Source organism: Panulirus ornatus, chromosome 41 (assembly GCF_036320965.1).
Source record: "Panulirus ornatus isolate Po-2019 chromosome 41, ASM3632096v1, whole genome shotgun sequence".
In the NCBI taxonomy this organism is placed as follows: Eukaryota; Metazoa; Arthropoda; class Malacostraca; order Decapoda; family Palinuridae; genus Panulirus; species Panulirus ornatus.
The window spans coordinates 19,382,306-19,405,715 of NC_092264.1; the positions used below are offsets into that span (position 1 = coordinate 19,382,306).

Sequence of the window (23,410 nt, forward strand, 5' to 3'; positions counted from 1 at the left end):
AGCTATAGTGTTGATAGGAATTTAAACAGTTCCCTTTCTTGTCCACATGATGAATTTTTTATGCTTGTTGCCAGACTTGAACGCACCCGACCTCCATTCGGGTAATCAGTTGTTTACCAAATGGTGTCCGAGCTACGTCTCTAAGTTGTATATCAACTGACTGTTATATTTCTTTCTTGTATCTCCCCTAATGACATGATTATTACACCAAAGTGCACTTGGGAACTTATCGTGCTTCATTTCCCTGTGGTTGAAAAAGGAATATATATATATATATATATATATATATATATATATATATATATATATATATATATATATATATATATATATATATATATATATATATATTGTTTTACTTCTGTTGTTTATGTTCATAAATGTATATTGGAAAGGATCGCAATTTTGCATGTGATCAAGATATTCCTTGAGTCCACGGGGAAAGTGAAACGCGATAAGTTCCCAAGTGCACTATCGTGTAATAATCACATCATCAGGGGAGACACAAGAGAGAAATATAAGTTAGTTGATATACATCTAAGAGACGAAGCTAGGACGCCATTTGGTAAACATGCACTTGGGGACTTATCGCGTTTCATTTTTCCCGTGGACTCAGCAAGAAAAAAAAAAAAAAAAAAAAAAAAAAAAAAATATATATATATATATATATATATATATATATATATATATATATATATATATTATCCCTAGGGATAGGGGATTAAGAATACTTCCCACGTATTCCCTGCATGTCGTAGAAGGCGACTAAAAGGGGAGGGAGCAGGGGGCTGGAAATCCTCCCCTCTCGTTTTTTTTTTAATTTTCCAAAAGAAGGAACAGAGGGGGCCAGGTGAGGATATTCCAAAAAAGGCCCAGTCCTCTGTTCTTAACGCTACCTCGCTAACGCGGGAAATGGCGAATAGTTTAAAAAAAAAGAAAAAAAAAAAAAATATATATATATATATATATATATATATATATATATATATATATATATATATATATATATATATATATGTGTGTGTGTGTGTGTGTGTGTGTGTGAGAAATACTTAGAAAAGCAAATGGATTTGTATGTAGCATTTATGGATCTGGAGAAGGCATATGATAGAGTTGATAGAGATGCTCTGTGGAAGGTATTAAGAATATATGGTGTGGGAGGAAAGTTGTTAGAAGCAGTGAAAAGTTTTTATCGAGGATGTAAGGCATGTGTACGTGTAGGAAGAGAGGAAAGTGATTGGTTCTCAGTGAATGTAGGTTTGCGGCAGGGGTGTGTGATGTCTCCATGGTTGTTTAATTTGTTTATGGATGGGGTTGTTAGGGAGGTAAATGCAAGAGTTTTGGAAAGAGGGGCAAGTATGAAGTCTGTTGGGGATGAGAGAGCTTGGGAAGTGAGTCAGTTGTTGTTCGCTGATGATACAGCGCTGGTGGCTGATTCATGTGAGAAACTGCAGAAGCTGGTGACTGAGTTTGGAAAAGTGTGTGGAAGAAGAAAGTTAAGAGTAAATGTGAATAAGAGCAAGGTTATTAGGTACAGTAGGGTTGAGGGTCAAGTCAGTTGGGAGGTGAGTTTGAATGGAGAAAAACTGGAGGAAGTGAAGTGTTTTAGATATCTGGGAGTGGATCTGGCAGCGGATGGAACCATGGAAGCGGAAGTGGATCATAGGGTGGGGGAGGGGGCGAAAATCCTGGGGGCCTTGAAGAATGTGTGGAAGTCGAGAACATTATCTCGGAAAGCAAAAATGGGTATGTTTGAAGGAATAGTGGTTCCGACAATGTTGTATGGTTGCGAGGCGTGGGCTATGGATAGAGTTGTGCGCAGGAGGATGGATGTGCTGGAAATGAGATGTTTGAGGACAATGTGTGGTGTGAGGTGGTTTGATCGAGTGAGTAACGTAAGGGTAAGAGAGATGTGTGGAAATAAAAAGAGCGTGGTTGAGAGAGCAGAAGAGGGTGTTTTGAAGTGGTTTGGGCACATGGAGAGGATGAGTGAGGAAAGATTGACCAAGAGGATATATGTGTCGGAGGTGGAGGGAACAAGGAGAAGAGGGAGAACAAATTGGAGGTGGAAAGATGGAGTGAAAAAGATTTTGTGTGATCGGGGCCTGAACATGCAGGAGGGTGAAAGGAGGGCAAGGAATAGATTGAATTGGAGCGATGTGGTATACCGGGGTTGACGTGCTGTCAGTGGATTGAAGCAGGGCATGTGAAGCGTCTGGGGTAAACCATGGAAAGCTGTGTAGGTATGTATATTTGCGTGTGTGGACGTATGTATATACATGTATATGGGGGGGGGGGTTGGGCCATTTCTTTCGTCTGTTTCCTTGCGCTACCTCGCAAACGCGGGAGACAGCGACAAAGTATAATAATAAAAAAAAAAAAAAAAAAATATATATATATATATATATATATATATATATATATATGTATATATATATATATATATATATATATATATATATATATATATATATATAGTGGTTTGGGAATGTCTTGGGAGTAAAGTCAGGGGTTAGTGAGAGGACAAGAGCAAGGGAAGGAGTAGCAGTACTCCTGAAACAGGAGTTGTGGGAGTATGTGATAGAATGTAAGAAAGTAAATTCTTGATTACTATGGGTAAAACTGAAAGTTGATGGAGAGAGATGGGTGATTATTGGTGCATATGCACCTGGGCATGAGAAGAAAGATCATGAGAGGCAAGTGTTTTGGGAGCAGCTGAATGAGTGTGTTAGTGGTTTTGATGCACGCGACCGGGTTATAGTGATGGGTGATTTGAATGCAAAGGTGAGTAATGTGGCAGTTGAGGGAATAATTGGTATACATGGGGTGTTCAGTGTTGTAAATGGAAATGGTGAAGAGCTTGTAGATTTATGTGCTGAAAAAGGACTGGTGATTGGGAATACCTGGTTTAAAAAGCGAGATATACATAAGTATACGTATGTAAGTAGGAGAGATGGCCAGAGAGCGTTATTGGTTTACGTGTTAATTGACAGGCGCGCGAAAGAGAGACTTTTGGATGTAAATGTGCTGAGAGGTGCAACTGGAGGATTGTCTGATCATTATCTTGTGGAGGCTAAGGTGAAGATTTGTATGGGTTTTCAGAAAAGAAGAGTGAATGTTGGGGTGAAGAGGGTGGTGAGAGTGAGTGAGCTTGGGAAGGAGACTTGTGTGAGGAAGTACCAGGAGAGACTGAGTACAGAATGGAAAAAGGTGAGAACAATGGAAGTAAGGGGAGGGGGGGAGGAATGGGATGTATTTAGGGAAGCAGTGATGGATTGCGCAAAAGATGCTTGTGGCATGAGAAGCGTGGGAGGTGGGTTGATTAGAAAGGGTAGTGAGTGGTGGGATGAAGAGGTAAGATTATTAGTGAAAGAGAAGAGAGGGGCATTTGGACGATTTTTGCAGGAAAAAATGCAATTGAGTGGGAGATGTATAAAAGAAAGAGACAGGAGGTCAAGAGAAAGGTGCAAGAGGTGAAAAAGAGGGCAAATGAGAGTTGGGGTGAGAGAGTATCATTAAATTTTAGGGAGAATAAAAAGATGTTCTGGAAGGAGGTAAATAAAGTGCGTAAGACAAGGGAGCAAATGGAAACTTCAGTGAAGGGCGCTAATGGGGAAGTGATAACAAGTAGTGGTGATGTGAGAAGGAGATGGAGTGAGTATTTTGAAGGTTTGTTGAATGTGTTTGATGATAGAGTGGCAGATATAGAGTGTCTTGGTCGAGGTGGTGTGCAAAGTGAGAGGGTTGGGGAAAATGATTTGGTAAACAGAGAAGAGGTAGTAAAAGCTTTGCGGAAGATGAAAGCCAGCAAGCAGCAGGTTTGGATGGTATTGCAGTGGAATTTATTAAAAAAGGGGGGACTGTATTGTTGATTGGTTGGTAAGGTTATTTAATGTATGTATGACTCATGCGCAAAAGATGCTTGTGGCATGAGAAGAGTGGGAGGTGGGTTGATTAGAAAGGGTAGTGAGTGGTGGGATGAAGAAGTAAGAGTATTAATGAAAGAGAAGAGAGAGGCATTTGGACGATTTTTGCAGGGAAAAAATGCAATTGAGTGGGAGATGTATAAAAGAAAGAGACAGGTCAAGAGAAAGGTGCAAGAGGTGAAAAAAAGGGCAAATGAGAGTTGGGGTGAGAGAGTATCATTAAATTTTAGGGAGAATAAAAAGATGTTCTGGAAGGAGGTAAATAAAGTGCATAAGACAAGGGAGCAAATGGGAACTTCGGTGAAGGGCGCAAGTGGGGAGGTGATAACAAGTAGTGGTGATGTGAGAAGGAGATGGAGTGAGTATTTTGAAGGTTTGTTGAATGTGTTTGATGAGAGAGTGGCAGATATAGGGTGTTTTGGTCGAGGTGGTGTGCAAAGTGAGAGGGTTAGGGAAAATGATTTGGTAAACAGAGAAGAGGTAGTGAAAGCTTTGCGGAAGATGAAAGCCGGCAAGGCAGCAGATTTGGATGGTATTGCAGTGGAATTTATTAAAAAAGGGGGTGACTGTATTGTTGACTGGTTGGTAAGGTTATTTAATGTATGTATGACTCATGGTGAGGTGCCTGAGGATTGGCGGAATGCGTGCATAGTGCCATTGTACACAGGCAAAGGGGATAAGAGTGAGTGCTCAAATTACAGAGGTATAAGTTTGTTGAGTATTCCTGGTAAATTATATGGGAGGGTATTGATTGAGAGGGTGAAGGCATGTACAGAGCATCAGATTGGGGAAGAGCAGTGTGGTTTCAGAAGTGGTAGAGGATGTGTGGATCAGGTGTTTGCTTTGAAGAATGTATGTGAGAAATACTTAGAAAAGCAAATGGATTTGTATGTAGCATTTATGGATCTGGAGAAGGCATATGATAGAGGTGATAGAGATGCTCTGTGGAAGGTATTAAGAATATATGGTGTGGGAGGAAAGTTGTTAGAAGCAGTGAAAAGTTTTTATCGAGGATGTAAGGCATGTGTACGTGTAGGAAGAGAGGAAAGTGATTGGTTCTCAGTGAATGTAGGTTTGCGGCAGGGGTGTGTGATGTCTCCATGGTTGTTTAATTTGTTTATGGATGGGGTTGTTAGGGAGGTAAATGCAAGAGTTTTGGAAAGAGGGGCAAGTATGAAGTCTGTTGGGGATGAGAGAGCTTGGGAAGTGAGTCAGTTGTTGTTCGCTGATGATACAGCGCTGGTGGCTGATTCATGTGAGAAACTGCAGAAGCTGGTGACTGAGTTTGGAAAAGTGTGTGGAAGAAGAAAGTTAAGAGTAAATGTGTATAAGAGCAAGGTTATTAGGTACAGTAGGGTTGAGGGTCAAGTCAATTAGAAGGTGAGTTTGAATGGAGAAAAACTGGAGGAAGTGAAGTGTTTTAGATATCTGGGAGTGGATCTGGCAGCGGATGGAACCATGGAAGCGGAAGTGGATCATAGGGTGGGGGAGGGGGCGAAAATCCTGGGGGCCTTGAAGAATGTGTGGAAGTCGAGAACATTATCTCGGAAAGCAAAAATGGGTATGTTTGAAGGAATAGTGGTTCCAACAATGTTGTATGGTTGCGAGGCGTGGGCTATGGATAGAGTTGTGCGCAGGAGGATGGATGTGCTGGAAATGAGATGTTTGAGGACAATGTGTGGTGTGAGGTGGTTTGATCGAGTAAGTAACGTAAGGGTAAGAGAGATGTGTGGAAATAAAAAGAGCGTGGTTGAGAGAGCAGAAGAGGGTGTTTTGAAATGGTTTGGGCACATGGAGAGAATGAGTGAGGAAAGATTGACCAAGAGGATATATGTGTCGGAGGTGGAGGGAACGAGGAGAAGAGGGAGACCAAATTGGAGGTGGAAAGATGGAGTGAAAAGGATTTTGTGTGATCGGGGCCTGAACATGCAGGAGGGTGAAAGGAGGGCAAGGAATAGAGTGAATTGGAGCGATGTGGTATACAGGGGTTGACGTGCTGTCAGTGGATTGAATCAAGGCATGTGAAGCGTCCGGGGTAAACCATGGAAAGCTGTGTAGGTATGTATATATATATATATATATATATATATATATATATATATATATATATATATATATATATATATATGTAATTTTCCAAAAGAAGGAACAGAGAAGAGGGCCAGGTGAGGATATTCCCTCAAAGGCCCAGTCTTCTGTTCTTAACGCTACCTCGCTATCGCGGGAAATAGCGAATAGTATGGAAAAAAAAAAAAAAAAAAAAAAAATATATATATATATATATATATATATATATATATATATATATATATATATATATATATATATATATATACACACACACACACACACACGGACATACATATATATACATGTACCTAATTCATACTGACTGCCCTTATTCATTCCCGTCGCCATCCCGCCACACATGAAATGACAACCCCCTCCCCCCGCATGTGCGCGAGGTAGCGTTAGGAAAAGACAACAAAGGCCACATTCGTTCACACTCAGTCTCTAGCTGTCATGTATAATTCACCGAAACCACAGCTCCCTTTCCACATCCAGGCCCTACAAAACTTTCCATGGTTTACCCCAGACGCTTCACATCCCCTGGTTCAATCCATTGACAGCACGTCGATCCCCGTATACCACACTGTTCCAGTTAACTCTATTACTTGCTTGCCTTTCACCCTCCTGCATGTTCAGGCCCCGATCACTCAAAATCTTTTTCACTCCATCTTTCCACCTCCAATTTGGTCTCCCACTTCTCGTTCCCTCCACCTCTGACACATATATCCTCTTTGACAATCTTTCCTCACTAATTCTCTCCATGTGCCCAAACCATTTCAACACACCCTCTTCTGCTCTCTCAACCACACTCTTTTTATTACCACACATCTCTCTTACCCATTCATTACTTACTCGATGAAACCACCTCACACCACATATTGTCCTCAGTATTACATCATATACTATCATATATTACATCATATACTATGACGATGGAATCAGGCATGTCCAACTGTTAAAACAGAATAATGGATTAGAAGCTGGCACGCACACCACCAAAGGTAGTCTCGCCTACATTAAAACAGGCCCCACCCCTACCTACCTAAACCAGGCCACACCTTATCTACTTAAATCAAGCCCCACCAAACCTCGCTCACCCACCAACGTTGGGCCTATCACTCTAACATTATCTACATAAATCAAGCCTCACCAAATCTCACCTTACTTGGGCAGAAGCAAGCCATAGTAGTTAAACCAAAAGGTTGTCATTTCCCAAAGTTGATTTCGATGCAGAACTAAAATGGACTTTCCTCCAGAGTATAATGTACCCAGCCTGCATAAGTTATTCAGTGCTCCAGCAGGGTAGAATATACCAATTCAGTCCAGTAAGCAGTACAAGTTAAGTTGAAAATAGAAGGAAGGCAACGACAAGATTCCTCATGACTCCAAGACATAACTGGATAGTGTCTTCCAAGGTGTAGAAGACCACCAAGGTTGCTCAACATAGAACAGCGATGGACTGAAACAGCCTGGGATGCGAGTCCTTCAGGAAGAAAATATGGTCACAGACCAAGTCTTGTGGTAGAAGACAGTTCGAAAGAAACATATGGTCCTCTCCGTCTGATTATCAAATTCACTACAGCTTTGTTATCTTTTGGTGTAGCCAGGTGAACAAAATCCAGTACACAGTTGTAGCTGAAAATATGTGATTTTTATTACGTTACTTAAGTAAATCTATTCTGGTTGGTTTTTATCTACATAGCATAAGTGGTATGTTTTGGCCTCTTGTGGATATCCGTCACACACTGGTGTGGAGGACAGCGCGGAAGGCACACTGGCACTCATGTCTCTGGAGTGTCTTTTAACGACTATGATCCGGTCATCAGGGGATGTAGTACCATGACGATGGTCCAGGTGCCTCGGGAGGGAAGAGTTTCCTCGAATTTCATATTTCATCCGATGGCACCTTATACTCACTTTAGTTTGCTGGGCTGTATCAGACCACGTCCTCAACAAATATATCTTCGTGTGAAGCTCTTGCAAATTTCCTCTAATATGAAATTCGCCCGCCGCTTCATCATGGTATTGATACTAATTCAACCTGGACACCGCCAAAGAGCGACGTCGTAACAATAATTTCACCAGGACTTTAGCGAGATTGATAAGAATGTACCCAGCAACCTTGAGGGTTAAGCTTAGCCAGGGATGAGTACAGGACGAGGGAGGGTGCGGGCCCTCACACTACACCAGCAGATATTTTAGTTCACCGAGAAATAATTATACAACACCTACTGCTTGGGTCGTCTTGCGACGCAGGCCTTTCTCAAAAACTTTGCGTCGGCAGTATATAGTACAAGCGCTAGTCCAAGGTAGAACGTTTAACGACAGTTGTACCACTGTGTCTGTACTTGGCCAATTAAACGGCAGACATGATACTCAACAATCTCTGAGTGGATGAGCAAAATATACGTCATTTCCCCCATATACATTTTTCGTGTATATTCCTGGCACGGTTAACAAGACAAGCATGTTCCTCGCCTGACCTGAGAACTTAGTTCAAAACTCCTTTTAGCTAATACATATAATTGCAGAATGTGGTCATCACGCTCATTAAGATTCGTGGCAACGCAAGTGAACCTTCCTCTAGATTTCACGTGAGTCGTTTCATATGCGTTCACTACAAACCCTTCCAAGCCAACTTGTAGCGTAGCCTCTCACCGTACAGTTTGTCGGCGGCGGGACTTGGGATATGTTCATTCCACTTACCATGTTATCCTCACGTGGCGTGAGGCTAACCGTGCTGTTACCAGTCTTGTCCAGACCATTTTTCATACACATGACTCGTTATGTTTACTTTAAATGACAAGGAAAATACCACGTGATTATTATTTGTTACGGGAGAAGGCTAAATTTACACCTGTGTTGCCCCGTCACAACCTGGTGTATATAATGTTTGTACTACTACTACTACACCCCGCCCCCACATACATATGACCCAGGAGGTAGGGTACACCAGACCCAGGATACTATCATGACGGTACGTGTACACCCAGGTCTGAGGCCGTACCGGGGGAAGGTGAGCAGCAAGTGCCTGCGGGTGCTGGGCGCGGTGTGGCGGGCCACCTTCGCACGGGTCGGGGAGGACTGGGTCTTCCTGGCCGTCCTGGGGGTCGTCATGGCCATCATATCCTTCATCATGGACTACGGCATCGCCATGTGTAATAAAGGTACGTACGTATGTATGTATCTCTTCCTTCCTCCCCTACCATCCTGACCTTCCCTCTGTCCATCTTGGTAGCTTTAGATCATGATTTATCTGTACGTACACATACCTGTGGCTATATTTGTCTCTCTGTCTGCTTCTGTGCAGTTACATAATTGTAATTACATATTTGTGTGTGTGTGTGTGTGTGTGGAGAGAGAGAGAGAGAGAGAGAGAGAGAGAGAGAGAGAGAGAGAGAGAGAGAGAGAGAGAGAGAGAGAGAGAATTGCAAAGCGTTACGTACATACAGACCCAAAGTCCAAGCGAGGTGGTCTGGCCTTAACGATACCTTACAAAACATAAAACGGCCTTGAAAGCAGTTGAAGAAAAGATAGAGTCGGTACGAGTGGCGTAGGGGCGACGATAGTTACGTGTGAGCAGATGAACTCCACCTTAGTAAGGTATATGTTAACACGAAATCAGCAGCTGAGGTGTATGTGCCATGCTGTGTCCACCTGGCGGGGAGGTGCATCACACTGTCACTGGAGACAACCCTTCCCAGGAGAGTGTACCCTGCGGCAAGACGGTGCGACCCTTGCATACGACGGTGCGAAGGTCGTACTATAGTGTTAAAGGCTCATATCATGGTGCTCAAGTGGCTGACGACCAAACGAGAGTCGTCAGGAGTAGAGTGTCAGTGAAAGATAGAGTAAGTATGCGAGTGGACTGAGGCAACAGTTGTAGAGAATGATGTAATATTTCAAGATCCAAATGAGATATTCAAAGATATTGTCACTTCAGGACGCAACCGGGCCAACACAGCCTGCAGGTCTTGAAAGCATTGAAATATCTGGAAAAAAACATAAAGAGACTGCTGGAGGTATATAGGGCTCACGGTCCTCATGACGTGGCCAGATTTACTGAAGGATTTGTTCCACGTGTTCTAGAGGAGGGTAGAGGTAAGAGAGTGGAAGAAGGGCACATGTGCTACTTGATATCATTAAGGGGAGCAGGGTGTTGCACTGAGCGACAAAGTCTTCTGACAAATTTACAATTGAAATACTTGAAAAAATAATTGGAAAGCAAACGGATGACTGCTTGCAAGGGAGAAACTGCTTGATTGAGAGTAAATGCGCATGCTGTTACAGGATATGTGTAACTCATCACTTAGACCTGTGTGATAGATGTCCATTATAGATACAAGGTAAGCATGGGCGGGCCAGCCAGTGCCTGTACCATATATCAGGTTTGTAAAGAAAGCGGATCTTCGGGCAGGAGTTAGGAAGAAACTCCTTGTATGGACAGAATCTTAGCTGGATGGAGAGGAACAAATGTCATAGGAGCCTTTGGAAGCGGCTGGAGGCTGGGATGATTGATTCCCAGCACTTGACTAATGCAGTTTGTGGACGATGCCTTGGTCATGCGGGAAGTAAGTGCCATGATCATGCGGGAAGTAAAGTCATGAAAATTTGATCAACTTGATACCAGGCAAGAGAAATAGAGTTGGTGTGATGTGTTGTTGATGAGATACAACACAAGTAAACATGGTATGTACTGAGGATGGCACACGGTGAAAGATCAACTCCAAACTAATATTATCCAGCAGGAAATATGCTGCAGGAATTTGCGTTTGAGAAGAACTTGTTAATCAACGTTGTAACTTACTTGTCGCCAGAATCTCACCTTAGAAAAATTTAAGGAAGATTAACTGTTTACAAATATTAGAATCTCATAAGTACGTATTGAACCAAAACTGGACTATGTTACTCAAGTATGGTCATCACACTTTTAGAAGAACAAAGAACTAACTGAGAATGTTCAGTGGAGGGCAACAATGATGGTACCAGAGTTAAGATGGCTGAGTTACGCGACGGGTTAGAGACCACAAATTTGTCCATCGTAAAAGACAAAAGAATAAGAGGTGACTTGAGTACAACCTTATGTTTGGAAACAAGCTTGGTGTCACCCACTTCGAAAGATGCACGGAATGAGTATAACAGGATAAGAAATGAAGAACAAATGAACTTTGAAAAAGATATTGTGGTCAAGGCAGGTGAAAATCCAAAAGTTTTCCATCAGATCATCAGGTCAATTGTCAGTTAAGGAAGAGCGAGTCATAGTAAGGCTTCAAATGGAAAATATGTTGAGGATGATGCAAGTATATGTAAGGAACTTAGTAATAAGTTCAAAAGTTTTACCATAGTGAAAAACACCAAAGCTTCACCACCAGTGAAATGGAATGGGAGTTTTTGGAAATCGTTGAGATATTTAGAAAGATATACATAAGATATACATAAGTATACTTATGTAAGTAGGAGAGATGGCCAGAGAGCGTTATTGGATTACGTGTTAATTGACAGGCGTGCGAAAGAGAGACTTTTGGATGTTAATGTGCTGAGAGGTGCAACTGGAGGGATGTCTGATCATTATCTTGTGGAGGCTAAGGTGAAGATTTGTATGGGTTTTCAGAAAAGAAGAGTGAATATTGGGGTGAAGAGGGTGGTGAGAGTAAGTGAGCTTGGGAAGGAGACCTGTGTGAGGAAGTACCAGGAGAGACTGAGTACAGAATGGAAAAAGGTGAGAACAATGGAAGTAAGGGGAGTGGGGGAGGAATGGGATGTATTTAGGGAATCAGGGATGGATTGCGCAAAAGATGCTTGTGGCATGAGAAGAGTGGGAGGTGGGTTGATTAGAAAGGGTAGTGAGTGGTGGGATGAAGAAGTAAGAGTATTAGTGAAAGAGAAGAGAGAGGCATTTGGACGATTTTTGCAGGGAAAAAATGCAATTGAGTGGGAGATGTATAAAAGAAAGAGACAGGAGGTCAAGAGAAAGGTGCAAGAGGTGAAAAAAAGGGCAAATGAGAGTTGGGGTGAGAGAGTATCATTAAATTTTAGGGAGAATAAAAAGATGTTCTGGAAGGAGGTAAATAAAGTGCGTAAGACTAGGGAGCAAATGGGAACATCAGTGAAGGGCGCAAATGGGGAGGTGATAACAAGTAGTGGTGATGTGAGAAGGAGATGGAGTGAGTATTTTGAAGGTTTGTTGAATGTGTTTGATGATAGAGTGGCAGATATAGGGTGTTTTGGTCGAGGTGGTGTGCAAAGTGAGAGGGTTAGGGAAAATGATTTGGTAAACAGAGAAGAGGTAGTGAAAGCTTTGCGGAAGATGAAAGCCGGCAAGGCAGCAGGTTTGGATGGTATTGCAGTGGAATTTATTAAAAAAGGGGGTGACTGTATTGTTGACTGGTTGGTAAGGTTATTTAATGTATGTATGACTCATGGTGAGGTGCCTGAGGATTGGCGGAATGCGTGCATAGTGCCATTGTACAAAGGCAAAGGGGATAAGAGTGAGTGCTCAAATTACAGAGGTATAAGTTTGTTGAGTATTCCTGGTAAATTATATGGGAGGGTATTGATTGAGAGGGTGAAGGCATGTACAGAGCATCAGATTGGGGAAGAGCAGTGTGGTTTCAGAAGTGGTAGAGGATGTGTGGATCAGGTGTTTGCTTTGAAGAATGTATGTGAGAAATACTTAGAAAAGCAAATGGATTTGTATGTAGCATTTATGGATCTGGAGAAGGCATATGATAGAGTTGATAGAGATGCTCTGTGGAAGGTATTAAGAATATATGGTGTGGGAGGAAAGTTGTTAGAAGCAGTGAAAAGTTTTTATCGAGGATGTAAGGCATGTGTACGTGTAGGAAGAGAGGAAAGTGATTGGTTCTCAGTGAATGTAGGTTTGCGGCAGGGGTGTGTGATGTCTCCATGGTTGTTTAATTTGTTTATGGATGGGGTTGTTAGGGAGGTAAATGCAAGAGTTTTGGAAAGAGGGGCAAGTATGAAGTCTGTTGGGGATGAGAGAGCTTGGGAAGTGAGTCAGTTGTTGTTCGCTGATGATACAGCGCTGGTGGCTGATTCATGTGAGAAACTGCAGAAGCTGGTGACTGAGTTTGGTAAAGTGTGTGGAAGAAGAAAGTTAAGAGTAAATGTGAATAAGAGCAAGGTTATTAGGTACAGTAGGGTTGAGGGTCAAGTCAGTTGGGAGGTGAGTTTGAATGGAGAAAAACTGGAGGAAGTGAAGTGTTTTAGATATCTGGGAGTGGATCTGGCAGCGGATGGAACCATGGAAGCGGAAGTGGATCATAGGGTGGGGGAGGGGGCGAAAATTCTGGGGGCCTTGAAGAATGTGTGGAAGTCGAGAACATTATCTCGGAAAGCAAAAATGGGTATGTTTGAAGGAATAGTGGTTCCAACAATGTTGTATGGTTGCGAGGCGTGGGCTATGGATAGAGTTGTGCGCAGGAGGATGGATGTGCTGGAAATGAGATGTTTGAGGACAATGTGTGGTGTGAGGTGGTTTGATCGAGTGAGTAACGTAAGGGTAAGAGAGATGTGTGGAAATAAAAAGAGCGTGGTTGAGAGAGCAGAAGAGGGTGTTTTGAAGTGGTTTGGGCACATGGAGAGAATGAGTGAGGAAAGATTGACCAAGAGGATATATGTGTCGGAGGTGGAGGGAACGAGGAGAAGAGGGAGACCAAATTGGAGGTGGAAAGATGGAGTGAAAAAGATTTTGTGTGATCGGGGCCTGAACATGCAGGAGGGTGAAAGGAGGGCAAGGAATAGAGTGAATTGGAGCGATGTGGTATACCGGGGTTGACGTGCTGTCAGTGGATTGAATCAAGGCATGTGAAGCGTCTGGGGTAAACCATGGAAAGCTGTGTAGGTATGTATATTTGCGTGTGTGGACGTATGTATATACATGTGTATGGGGGGGGGGGGTTGGGCCATTTCTTTCGTCTGTTTCCTTGCGCTACCTCGCAAACGCGGGAGACAGCGACAAAGTATAATAATAAAAAAAAAAGAAATTTAGAAAGATGTTAACAGAATACGAGGACTTCTGCAGATACATCAGAATTATCGTTCAATATGTCTGTGGAAAGTGGCATAATGTTAAGGGAATGGAGAAGGGCAAACGTCACAACTACATTTAAGAAGACCGAGAATAGGCGCTGACCTTCAGACAAGGCTCACTAACGAGCGTAGTATGTAAGGTTCTGGAAAAGAGTATTAGAAAGCAAGTGAATGGCTTTCTACAGAGGAGAAACTACGCAACTGAGACAACATGGTTTTATGGGAAGGGGAGGTCTTATGTAACTAACCTCTTGTTTTTCTACGAGATAGTGAGCTCTGTCCAGGACAAAAGGGAAGTCTGGATAAACTGTGAGTATCTGGACTACCAGAAAGCATTTGACACCTTATCGCATGGGAGCCTGTTTGAGATGTATCAGGCAGGAATAAGGGAGAAACACCCTTGATGGATGGAAGATTATCTCAGTAAGAGGGAACGGACTCATGTTAGTGGATCCTTTTCGACATGGGTCGAGGTGGCCAGCGGAGAGCCACAGGGTTCGGTTCTGGGACTATTACTCTTCTTGATCTATATCAATGACTTGTCTGAAGGTATAGAATCTTACCTGAATATATTTGCAGATGATGTACAGGTCACGAGGAAACTGAAAAGCGAGGACTGCAACAGCAAACAAGGGGACCTAAACAGACCCTAAAGTTAGTCTGATAAATGAGTGATGAATTTTACCTCAAGAAAATGTAAAGTAATGAGGATGGGAGAAAGACGTCCTCAAAATTATCTAGCAGGGGGTAAGCTTCAGGACTCTGTGTGAGATATCCTTGGGAGTCTACATCGTCGCCAGAGTCCCGCATTAGTAGAACAATAATGAAGACCAACTGTCTGCTGGCAGATATCACAAGAGCCTTCAAGGAAATATTTCGCAAGCTGTTCATACCCTGAATAATGCCAAAACTAGAATATCCTTCTCAGGTTTGGTTACCGCACCTAAAGAAACACTAAGAACTAATAAAGAAGATCCAAAGGAGGACACCTAAGATGGTACCAGAATCAAGGGAGTTAAGTTACAGGGGAAGGCTGGAATCTTTAAATTTATCTACCCTAGAAGAGAGAAGAGTGAGGGGTGACCTGATCATAACTTTTGAATTTTTAGAACGGATCGACGATGTTGATGATAGATAGAGCTACTAGAGAACATAACATGAAATTTTCAAGCTAAAAGACTGTTAAAGAAGATGTGAACAAGAAATTGTATGATAAGAGTGGTGGATTAATGGACAAGATCACCTGAGACTATGGTTAATGCAGACAGCGTTAATAAATTCAAGAGGTTGTGTATGATAGTAGAGAGTCTTTAAGAGATGGGGAGGCCACGAGTGTAAAACTCCCTCCCCGTACAGTTCACATACAGTAGGTAGGTAATCACACACACACACCAGCTTAAGCCAGGTACCCATTCATCGACCAGCCCCAACGGTTGAATCAATTTCTGTTGGGTGTGGGACCGACTGCCACGCTCAGGATCCGAACCCATGTAGGCCCGTGCTGATTCATGGACGGTTGCGTTAACGACTACACCACGACAGCCCTTGTGTTTGTGGCAATGTTATGAATAATCTAGTGTGTTGCAGTGCTGGTAGTACTATTGGGTGTTGCAATGCTGGTAATATTGTTTTGTGTGTTGCAGCCTGGTAATATTGTTGTGTGTTGCAGCCTGGTAATATTGTAGGGTTGCAGACTGGTAATATTGTGTTGCAGCACTGGTGATATTGTTGTGTGTTGCAGCTCTGGTAATATTGTTATGTGTTGCAGCTCTGATGATTTTGTCGTGTGTTTTGCAGCACTGGTAATAGTGTGTGTGTGTGTGTGTGTGTGTGTGTGTGTTGCGGTGCTGGTAATACTAGTGTGTGTTGCATTGCTGGTAATACTGTTGTTTGTGTTGCAGCATTGGTGATATTGTTCTTAGTATTGCAGCTCTGGTAATATTGTTGTGTGTTGCAGCACTGGATATATTGTTGTGTGTGTTGCGGTTCTGGTAATATTGTGTGTGCAGCTCTGGTAATATTATTGTGTGTTGCAGCACTCCATATATATTGTGTGTTGCAGTTCTGGTAATATTGTTGTGTGTGTTGCAGCTCTGGTAATATAGTTGTGTGTTGCAGCTCTGGTAATATTGTTGTGTGTTGCAGCTCTGGTAATACTAATGTGTGTGTTGCAGCTCTGGTGATATTGTTGTGTATGTTGCACACTGGTAATATTGTTGTGTTGCAGCTCTGGTAATATTGTTGTGTGTTGCAGCTCTGGTAATATTGTTGTGTGTTGCAGCTCTGGTAATATTGTTGTGTATGTTGCAGCACTGGTGATATTGTTGTGTGTTGCAGCTCTGGTAATACTAATGTGTGTGTTGCAGCTCTGGTTATATTGTTGTGTATGTTGCACCTCTGGTAATATTGTTGTGTGTTGCAGCTCTGGTAATACTGTTGTTAGTGTTGCAGCTCTGGTAATATTGTTGTGTGTTGCAGCTCTGGTAATGTTTGTGTTGCATCTCTGGTAATATTGTTGTGTGTTGCAGCTCTGGTGATATTGTTGTGTGTTGCAGCTCTGGTAATACTGTTGTTAGTGTTGCAGCTCTGGTGATATTGTTGTGTGTTGCATCTCTGGTAATATTGTTGTGTGTGTTGCAGCTTTGGTAATATTGTTTTGTGTTGCAGCACTGATAACATTGTTGTGTGTTGCAGCTCTGGTAATATCGTTGTGTGTGTTGCAGCTCTGGTAATATTGTTGTGTGTTTTGCAGCTTTGGTAGTATTGTTGTGTGTTGCAGCACTGGTAATATTGTTGTGTGTGTTGCAGCACTGGTAATATTGTTGTGTGTTGCAGCTCTGGTAATATTGTTGTGTGTGTTGCAGCTCTTGTAATATTATTGTGTGTGTTGCACCTCTGGTATAATTATTGTGTGTTGCACACTGGATATATTGTTGTGTGTGTTGCAGCTCTGGTAATATTATTGTGTGTGTTGCAGCACTGCTAATATTGTTATGTGTGTGTTGCAGCTCTGGTAATATTGTTTTGTGTGTTACAGCACTGCTAATATTGTTATGTGTGTGTTGCAGCTCTGGTAATATTATTGTGTGTGTTGTAGCACTGGTAATATTGTTGTTTGTGTTGCAGCTTTGGTAGTATTGTTTTGTGTGTTGCAGCTCTGGTAATATTGATATGTTTGTGTTGCAGCTCTGGTAATATTATTATGTGTATTGCAGCACTGGTTATATTGTTGTGTGTGTGTTGCAGCTCTGGTAATATTATTATGTGTGTTGCAGCTCTGGTTATATTGTTGTGTGTGTTGCAGCACGGATCTGGTTGTACCGGGACCTGGCAAGCCATACAGCACTACAGTACCTGGCCTGGGTCTCCCTGCCTGTTTGTCTGATCCTCTTCTCTGCTGGCTTCGTGCACATCCTCGCGCCGCAGGCTGTCGGTCAGTAAGCCACTCATCAATCATTCTTCCTCATTTTGCCTCTCGTAACTTCATCCTCACTTCACCCTCACCCATTCCGTATTAGTCTAATGCATTTGTCTTTCTCCTGCCTCTTATGTAACTATCAACTTCTGACCTGTTTATAAGTCATATTTCCTGTACTATTTGTGTGGTGTATGGTAAGACCCATCGAAGATATGCCCCTTCATATCAGCACTCTGTCATACCACGGAAGTTGTCCAGTCTGTGTGAGTACCAATCGCTCTTTCTCTCTACTCATTAAGATTACTCATTGATAGACTTAGATTTCCATTAATGTGTCACCCCACTCACAACTTCCTTAACGCATGATCAATCATTGTTGGTAACATCTTAATATCCCACTTTCTCAGTGACTGATTCACTGAACCTGGCCCTCTCACCTGCCCCTCTCCATAACTATCTATATCTCTGACACCCGCTTCCTCCGGGAACTCCCATCAAGTGATGACCACAGCAAAAGTCTCCACTTATCCCTGTCATTACATCCTCCCTGACATACGCCATTCTACACATTCTTCCTCTGTTTCTCTACCTCTAGTATTCCTCCACCCTTTTTGCCCATGTCACAGGTTGTCTTCCATTCATACCAACCACGTTAATTGTACTGTCATACACACTCCTTGTAAATTCCCAGTGTTGCATTCTTTCCTCATGACCAAATCACCTCAAAGTATTACGTTTCACCCATTCTAGCAATCCACAATTCACTCCCTTTGCATTCTTTGCCATACAACATCTCTTATACACCCTTTCATTTCTTTCTTCATTCCATCTAGTCACACCACATACTCTCAAATAGCTCTTTTCCACAGCCTGGATTCTTACCCTCTGTGCCTCGTTCTACATCCATGTTTCAGCTGCATAAGTCAGGGTTGGGAAGACTGTGCTGTCCCTTAATCCTCTCCTCTTTTCCATACCTCTACCCTTCATTATTCTATTAAAGGACCTATTGTCTCCTCTACCCTGTACTACTCTCTCCCTTATCTCTCCTTCCATATCACCACATTTACCCAAGACAGCTCCCTGATATTTAAATTCCCTCACTTTTTCCAGTTCTTCCCTCCTCCCATATCCACAGCACAATTTAGTGCACTTTCTTGTTTCACTCTATATGGTTTTACAAAATTTATTCTTTCCTTCCGTTTCCTTTCAAATACCATTACTTGCATTTACCTTTAATCACACGCTTACATCATAAAACACACTTACAACCCTCTGCAACTCCTCTTCACTCTCCACAAACAACACCGTATCATCTGCAAACAGGCTTACCCCTAGCCACCATACCTCACTGCTACTGGGTGATTTGAATGCGAAGGTGAAAAATGTAGCAGTAGAGGGTATAATTGGTGTACATAGGGTATTCAGTGTTGTGAATGGAAATGGTGAAGAGCTTGTGGATTTATGTGCTGAAAAAAAATTGGTGATTGGGAATACTTGTTTTAAAAGGGAGACATACATAAGTATGCATATGTGAGAAGGAGAGATGGTCAAAGGGCATTATTGGAGTACGTGTTAATTGATAGTTGTGTAAAAGAGAGACTTTTGGATGTTAATGTGCTGAGAATGGCAGCTAGTGGGATGTCTGATCACTATCTTGTGGAGGGAAAGATTAAGATTTGTAGAGGTTCTCAAAAGAATATGAGAGAATGTCGGGGAGAAGAGAGTGGTGAGATTAAGGAAGTATGGAAAGGAGAATTGTGTGTAAGAAATACCTGGAGATACTGAGTTTAAAATGGCAAAAGGTCTTAGCAAATGACATGAGGGGAGTACGTGAGGAATGCGATGTATTTAGGAAAGCAATGATGGCATGTGCAAGAGTTGCATGTAGCATGAGAAAGGTAGATGTTCGGATTAAAAAGGTAGTGAGTGGTAGGATGGAGATGTAGTCGTTAGAGAAAGAGAAAAGACAGGCGTTTGGAAGGTACTTCCTTGGAAGGACTGCAAATGACTGGGAGATGTACTGAAGAAGGTGGGAGGAGGTCAAGGGGAAGGTGCAAAAGTTGAAAAAGAGGGCAAATGGAGAATTGAGGTGAGAGAGCATCATTTAATTTTAGGGAAGAGAAAAAGATGTTTTGAAAGGAAGCAAATAATGTACGAAAGACAAGAGAACAAATTGGAACATCGATGAAGGGGGCAAGAGGGGAAGGGATATCAGGCAGTGATGGTGTGAGATGTGGAGGGAGAGTATTTTGAAGGATTGTTCAATGTGTTTGGTGCGAGTGGCTGATGTAGGATTTTGGTTGGGGTGGTGTGTAAAGTGAGAGAGTCAGGGAGGGGGGTTTGATGAAAAGAGAAGAGGTGGTAAAAGCCTTGCGGAAGATGAAATCCAGCAACACGGCAAGAGTGGATGATGTTGCAGTAAGATTAATTAAAGAAGGAGGTGAATGTGTTATTGATTAGATGGTAATGACATTCATTGTATATATGGATCACTGTGAAGTGTCTGAAGATTGGCGGACTGCATTTATAGTGCCATTGTACAAAGTCAAAGGGGATGAAGGTGAGTGTTCAAACTACAGAGGCATACGTTTGTTGAGTATACCTGGTAAATTATATGGGAGAGTGTTGATTGGAAGGATGAAGGCATGAACAGAACATCAGACTGGGGAGGAGCAGTGTGGTTTCATAAGTGTACAGGATGTGTAGGTCAGGTGTTTGCATTGAAGAATGTGTGTGAGAAATACTTAGAAAAACAGATGCATTTGTATGTGGCATTTATGAATCTGAAGAAGGCATATGATAGGGTTGATAGAGATGCTTTGTGGAGAAGTTTTTATCAAGGGTGTAAGGCATGTGTACGATTATGAAGAGAGGAGAGTGACTGGTTCCCATTGAAGGTCGGTCTGCGGCAGTGGTGTGTGATGTCGCTATAATTGTTTAATTTGTTTATGGATTGAGTGGTTAGGAAGTTAAATGCAAGAGTTTTAGAGAGAGGAGTGAATATGCAGTCTGCTGGGGTTGAGAGGGCCTGGGAAGTGAGTCAGTTGTTCTTTGCCGATGATACAGCTGGTGGCTAATTCGAGTGAAAAACTGCAGAAGTTGGTAACTCAGTTTGGAAAAGTGTGTGAATTGAGAAAGTTGAGACTGAATGTGAATAAGAGCAAGGTTATTAGGTCCAGCAGGGTTAAGGGACAGGTTAGTTGGGATATTAAGTCTGAATGATAAGAATTGGAGGAAAAGTGCTTTGCATCCCTGGGAGTGGACTTAACAGCGAGTGGAACTATGTAAGCGGACGTGAGTCACAGGTTAGGGGAGGGGGCGAAGGTTTTGGGAGGGATGAAGAATAAGTGGAATGAGAGAACGTTATCTTGGAGAGCAAAAATGGGTGTTTCAACAATTAGTAGTTCCAACAATATTATATGGTTCCGAGGCATGGGCTATGAATAGGGTTGTCTGGAGGGTGGATGTTGGAAATGAAATGTTTGAGGACAATATGCAGTGTGAAGTGGTTTGATCGAGTAAGTAATGAAAGGGTAAGAGAGATGTGTGGAAATAAAAAGAGTGTGGTTGAGAGAGCAGAAGAGGGTGTATTGAAATGATTCAGACATATGGAAAGAATGAGTGAAGAAAGATTGACAAAGAGGATATATATGTCAGAAGTAGAGGGAACAAAAGGAAGAGGGTGACCAAATTGGAGATGGAAGGAATAGAGTGAGTTGGAATTATGTGATATACTAGGGTTGACGTGCTATTAATAGACTGAACCAGGGTATGTGAAACGACTGAGGTAAACCATGGAAAGATCTGTGGAGCCAGATGTGGATAGGGAGCTGTGGTTTCAATGCATTACACATGACATCTTGGGAATGAGTGAGAGCGGATGTGGCCTTTTTTTAGTCTGTTTTCCTGGTGCTACCTTGTTGAAGCAGGGTGTGGCAATGCTGTTTCATTTGGTGGGGTGGCGCTGGGAATGGATGAAGGTGAGCAGGTATAAATATGTACATGTGTGTATATGCATATGTATGTGCATGTATATGTATGTATTTGTAATTGTATGTTGATATGTATATGTGTAAGATGTATTTGTACGTGTATGTACGTGTATGTATATTTATTTATTTATTTATTTTGCTTTGTCGCTGTCTCCTGCATTTGCGAGGTAGCGCAAGGAAACAGACGAAAGAAATGGCCCTACCCACCCCCATACACATGTATATACATACACGTCCACACACGCAAATATACATACCCATACATCTCAATGTACACATATATATACACACACAGACACATACATATATACACATGCACACATTTCACACTGTCTGCCTTTATTCATTCCCATCGCCACCTCACCACACATGGAATAAGATCCCCTCCCCCCTCATGTGTGCGAGGTAGTGCTAGGAAAAGACAACAAAGGCCCCGTTCATTCACACTCAGTCTCTAGCTGCCATGCATTAATGCCCGAAACCACAGCTCCCTTTCCACATCCAGGCCCCACAGAACTTTCCATGGTTTACCCCAGATGCTTCACATGCCCTGATTCACTCCATTGACAGCACATCGACCCCGGTATACCACATCGATCCAATTCACTCTATTCCTTGCCCGCCTTTCACCCTCCTGAATATTCAGGCCCCGATCACTCAAAATCTTTTTCACTCCATCTTTCCACCTCCAATTTGGTCGCCCACTTCTCCTCGTTCCCTCCACCTCCGACACATATATCCTCTTGGTCAATCTTTCCTCACTCATTCTCTCCATGTGACCAAACCATTTTAATACACCCTCTTCTGCTCTCTCAGCCATGCTCTTTTTATTACCACACATCTCTCTTACCCTTTCATTACTTACTCGATCAAACCACCTCACACCACATATTGTCCTCAAACATCTCATTTCCAACACATCCACCTTCTTCCGTTCAACCCTATCTATAGCCCACGCCTCGCAACCATATAACATTGTTGGAACCACTATTTCTTCAAACATACCCATTTTTGCTTTCCAAGATAATGTTCTCGCCTTCCACACATTTTTCAATGCTCCCAGAACTTTCGCCCCCTACCCCACCCTGTGACTCACTTTCACTTCCATGGTTCCATCCACTGCCAAATCCACTCCCAGATATCTAAAACTCTTCATTTGATCCAGTTTTCCTCCATTCAAACTTACCTCCCAGTTGACTTGACCCTCAACCTTACTATACCTAATAACCTTGCTCTTATTCACATTTACTCTCGGCTTTCTTCTTTCACACACTTTACCAATCTCAGTCACCAGCTTCTGCAGTTTCTCACCCGAATCATCCACCAGCACTGTATCATCAGCGAACAACAACTGACTCACTTCCCAAGCTCTCTCATCCACAACAGACTGCATACTTGCCCCTCTTTCCAAAACTCTTGCATTCACCTCCCTAAAATCCCATCCATAAACAAATTAAACCACCATGGAGACATCACACACCACTGCCGTAAACCAACATTCACTGGGAACCAATCACTTTCCTCTCTGTCTACTCGTACAACTGTCTTACATCCTCGATAAAAACTTTTCATTGCTTCTAGCAACTTGCCTCCCTCCCCATGTACTCTTAATACCTTCCATAGAGCATCTCTATCAACTTTTATCATATGCCTTCTCCAGATTCATAAATGCTACATACAAATCCATCTGTTTTTCTAAGTATTTCTCACATACATTTTTCAAAGCAAACACCTGATCCACACATCCTCTACCACTTCTGAAACCACACTGCTCTTTCCCAATCTGATGCTCTGTACATGCCTTCACCCTCTCAATCAATACACTCCCATATAATTTCCCAGGAATACTCAACAAACTTATACCTCTGTAATTTGAACACTCACCTTTATCCCTTTTGCTTTTGTACAATGGCACTATGCATGCATTCTGCCAATCCTCAGGTACTTCACCA

The 23,410-nt window shown here is 42.4% G+C and overlaps 1 protein-coding gene across 14 annotated transcripts in view; it reads left to right on the forward strand.

Moving 5' to 3' along the window:
- Positions 1-23,410, forward strand: part of LOC139761747 (chloride channel protein 2-like) — a 618,856-nt gene that overhangs the window by 156,082 nt on the left and 439,364 nt on the right. For all 14 annotated transcript variants that reach the window (XM_071686178.1, XM_071686169.1, XM_071686168.1 and 11 more), the window contains 2 exons: positions 8,990-9,163; positions 17,353-17,481. In XM_071686178.1, coding sequence (XP_071542279.1) covers positions 8,990-9,163; positions 17,353-17,481 — 303 coding nt within the window. The remainder of the gene's footprint in view (positions 1-8,989; positions 9,164-17,352; positions 17,482-23,410) is intronic.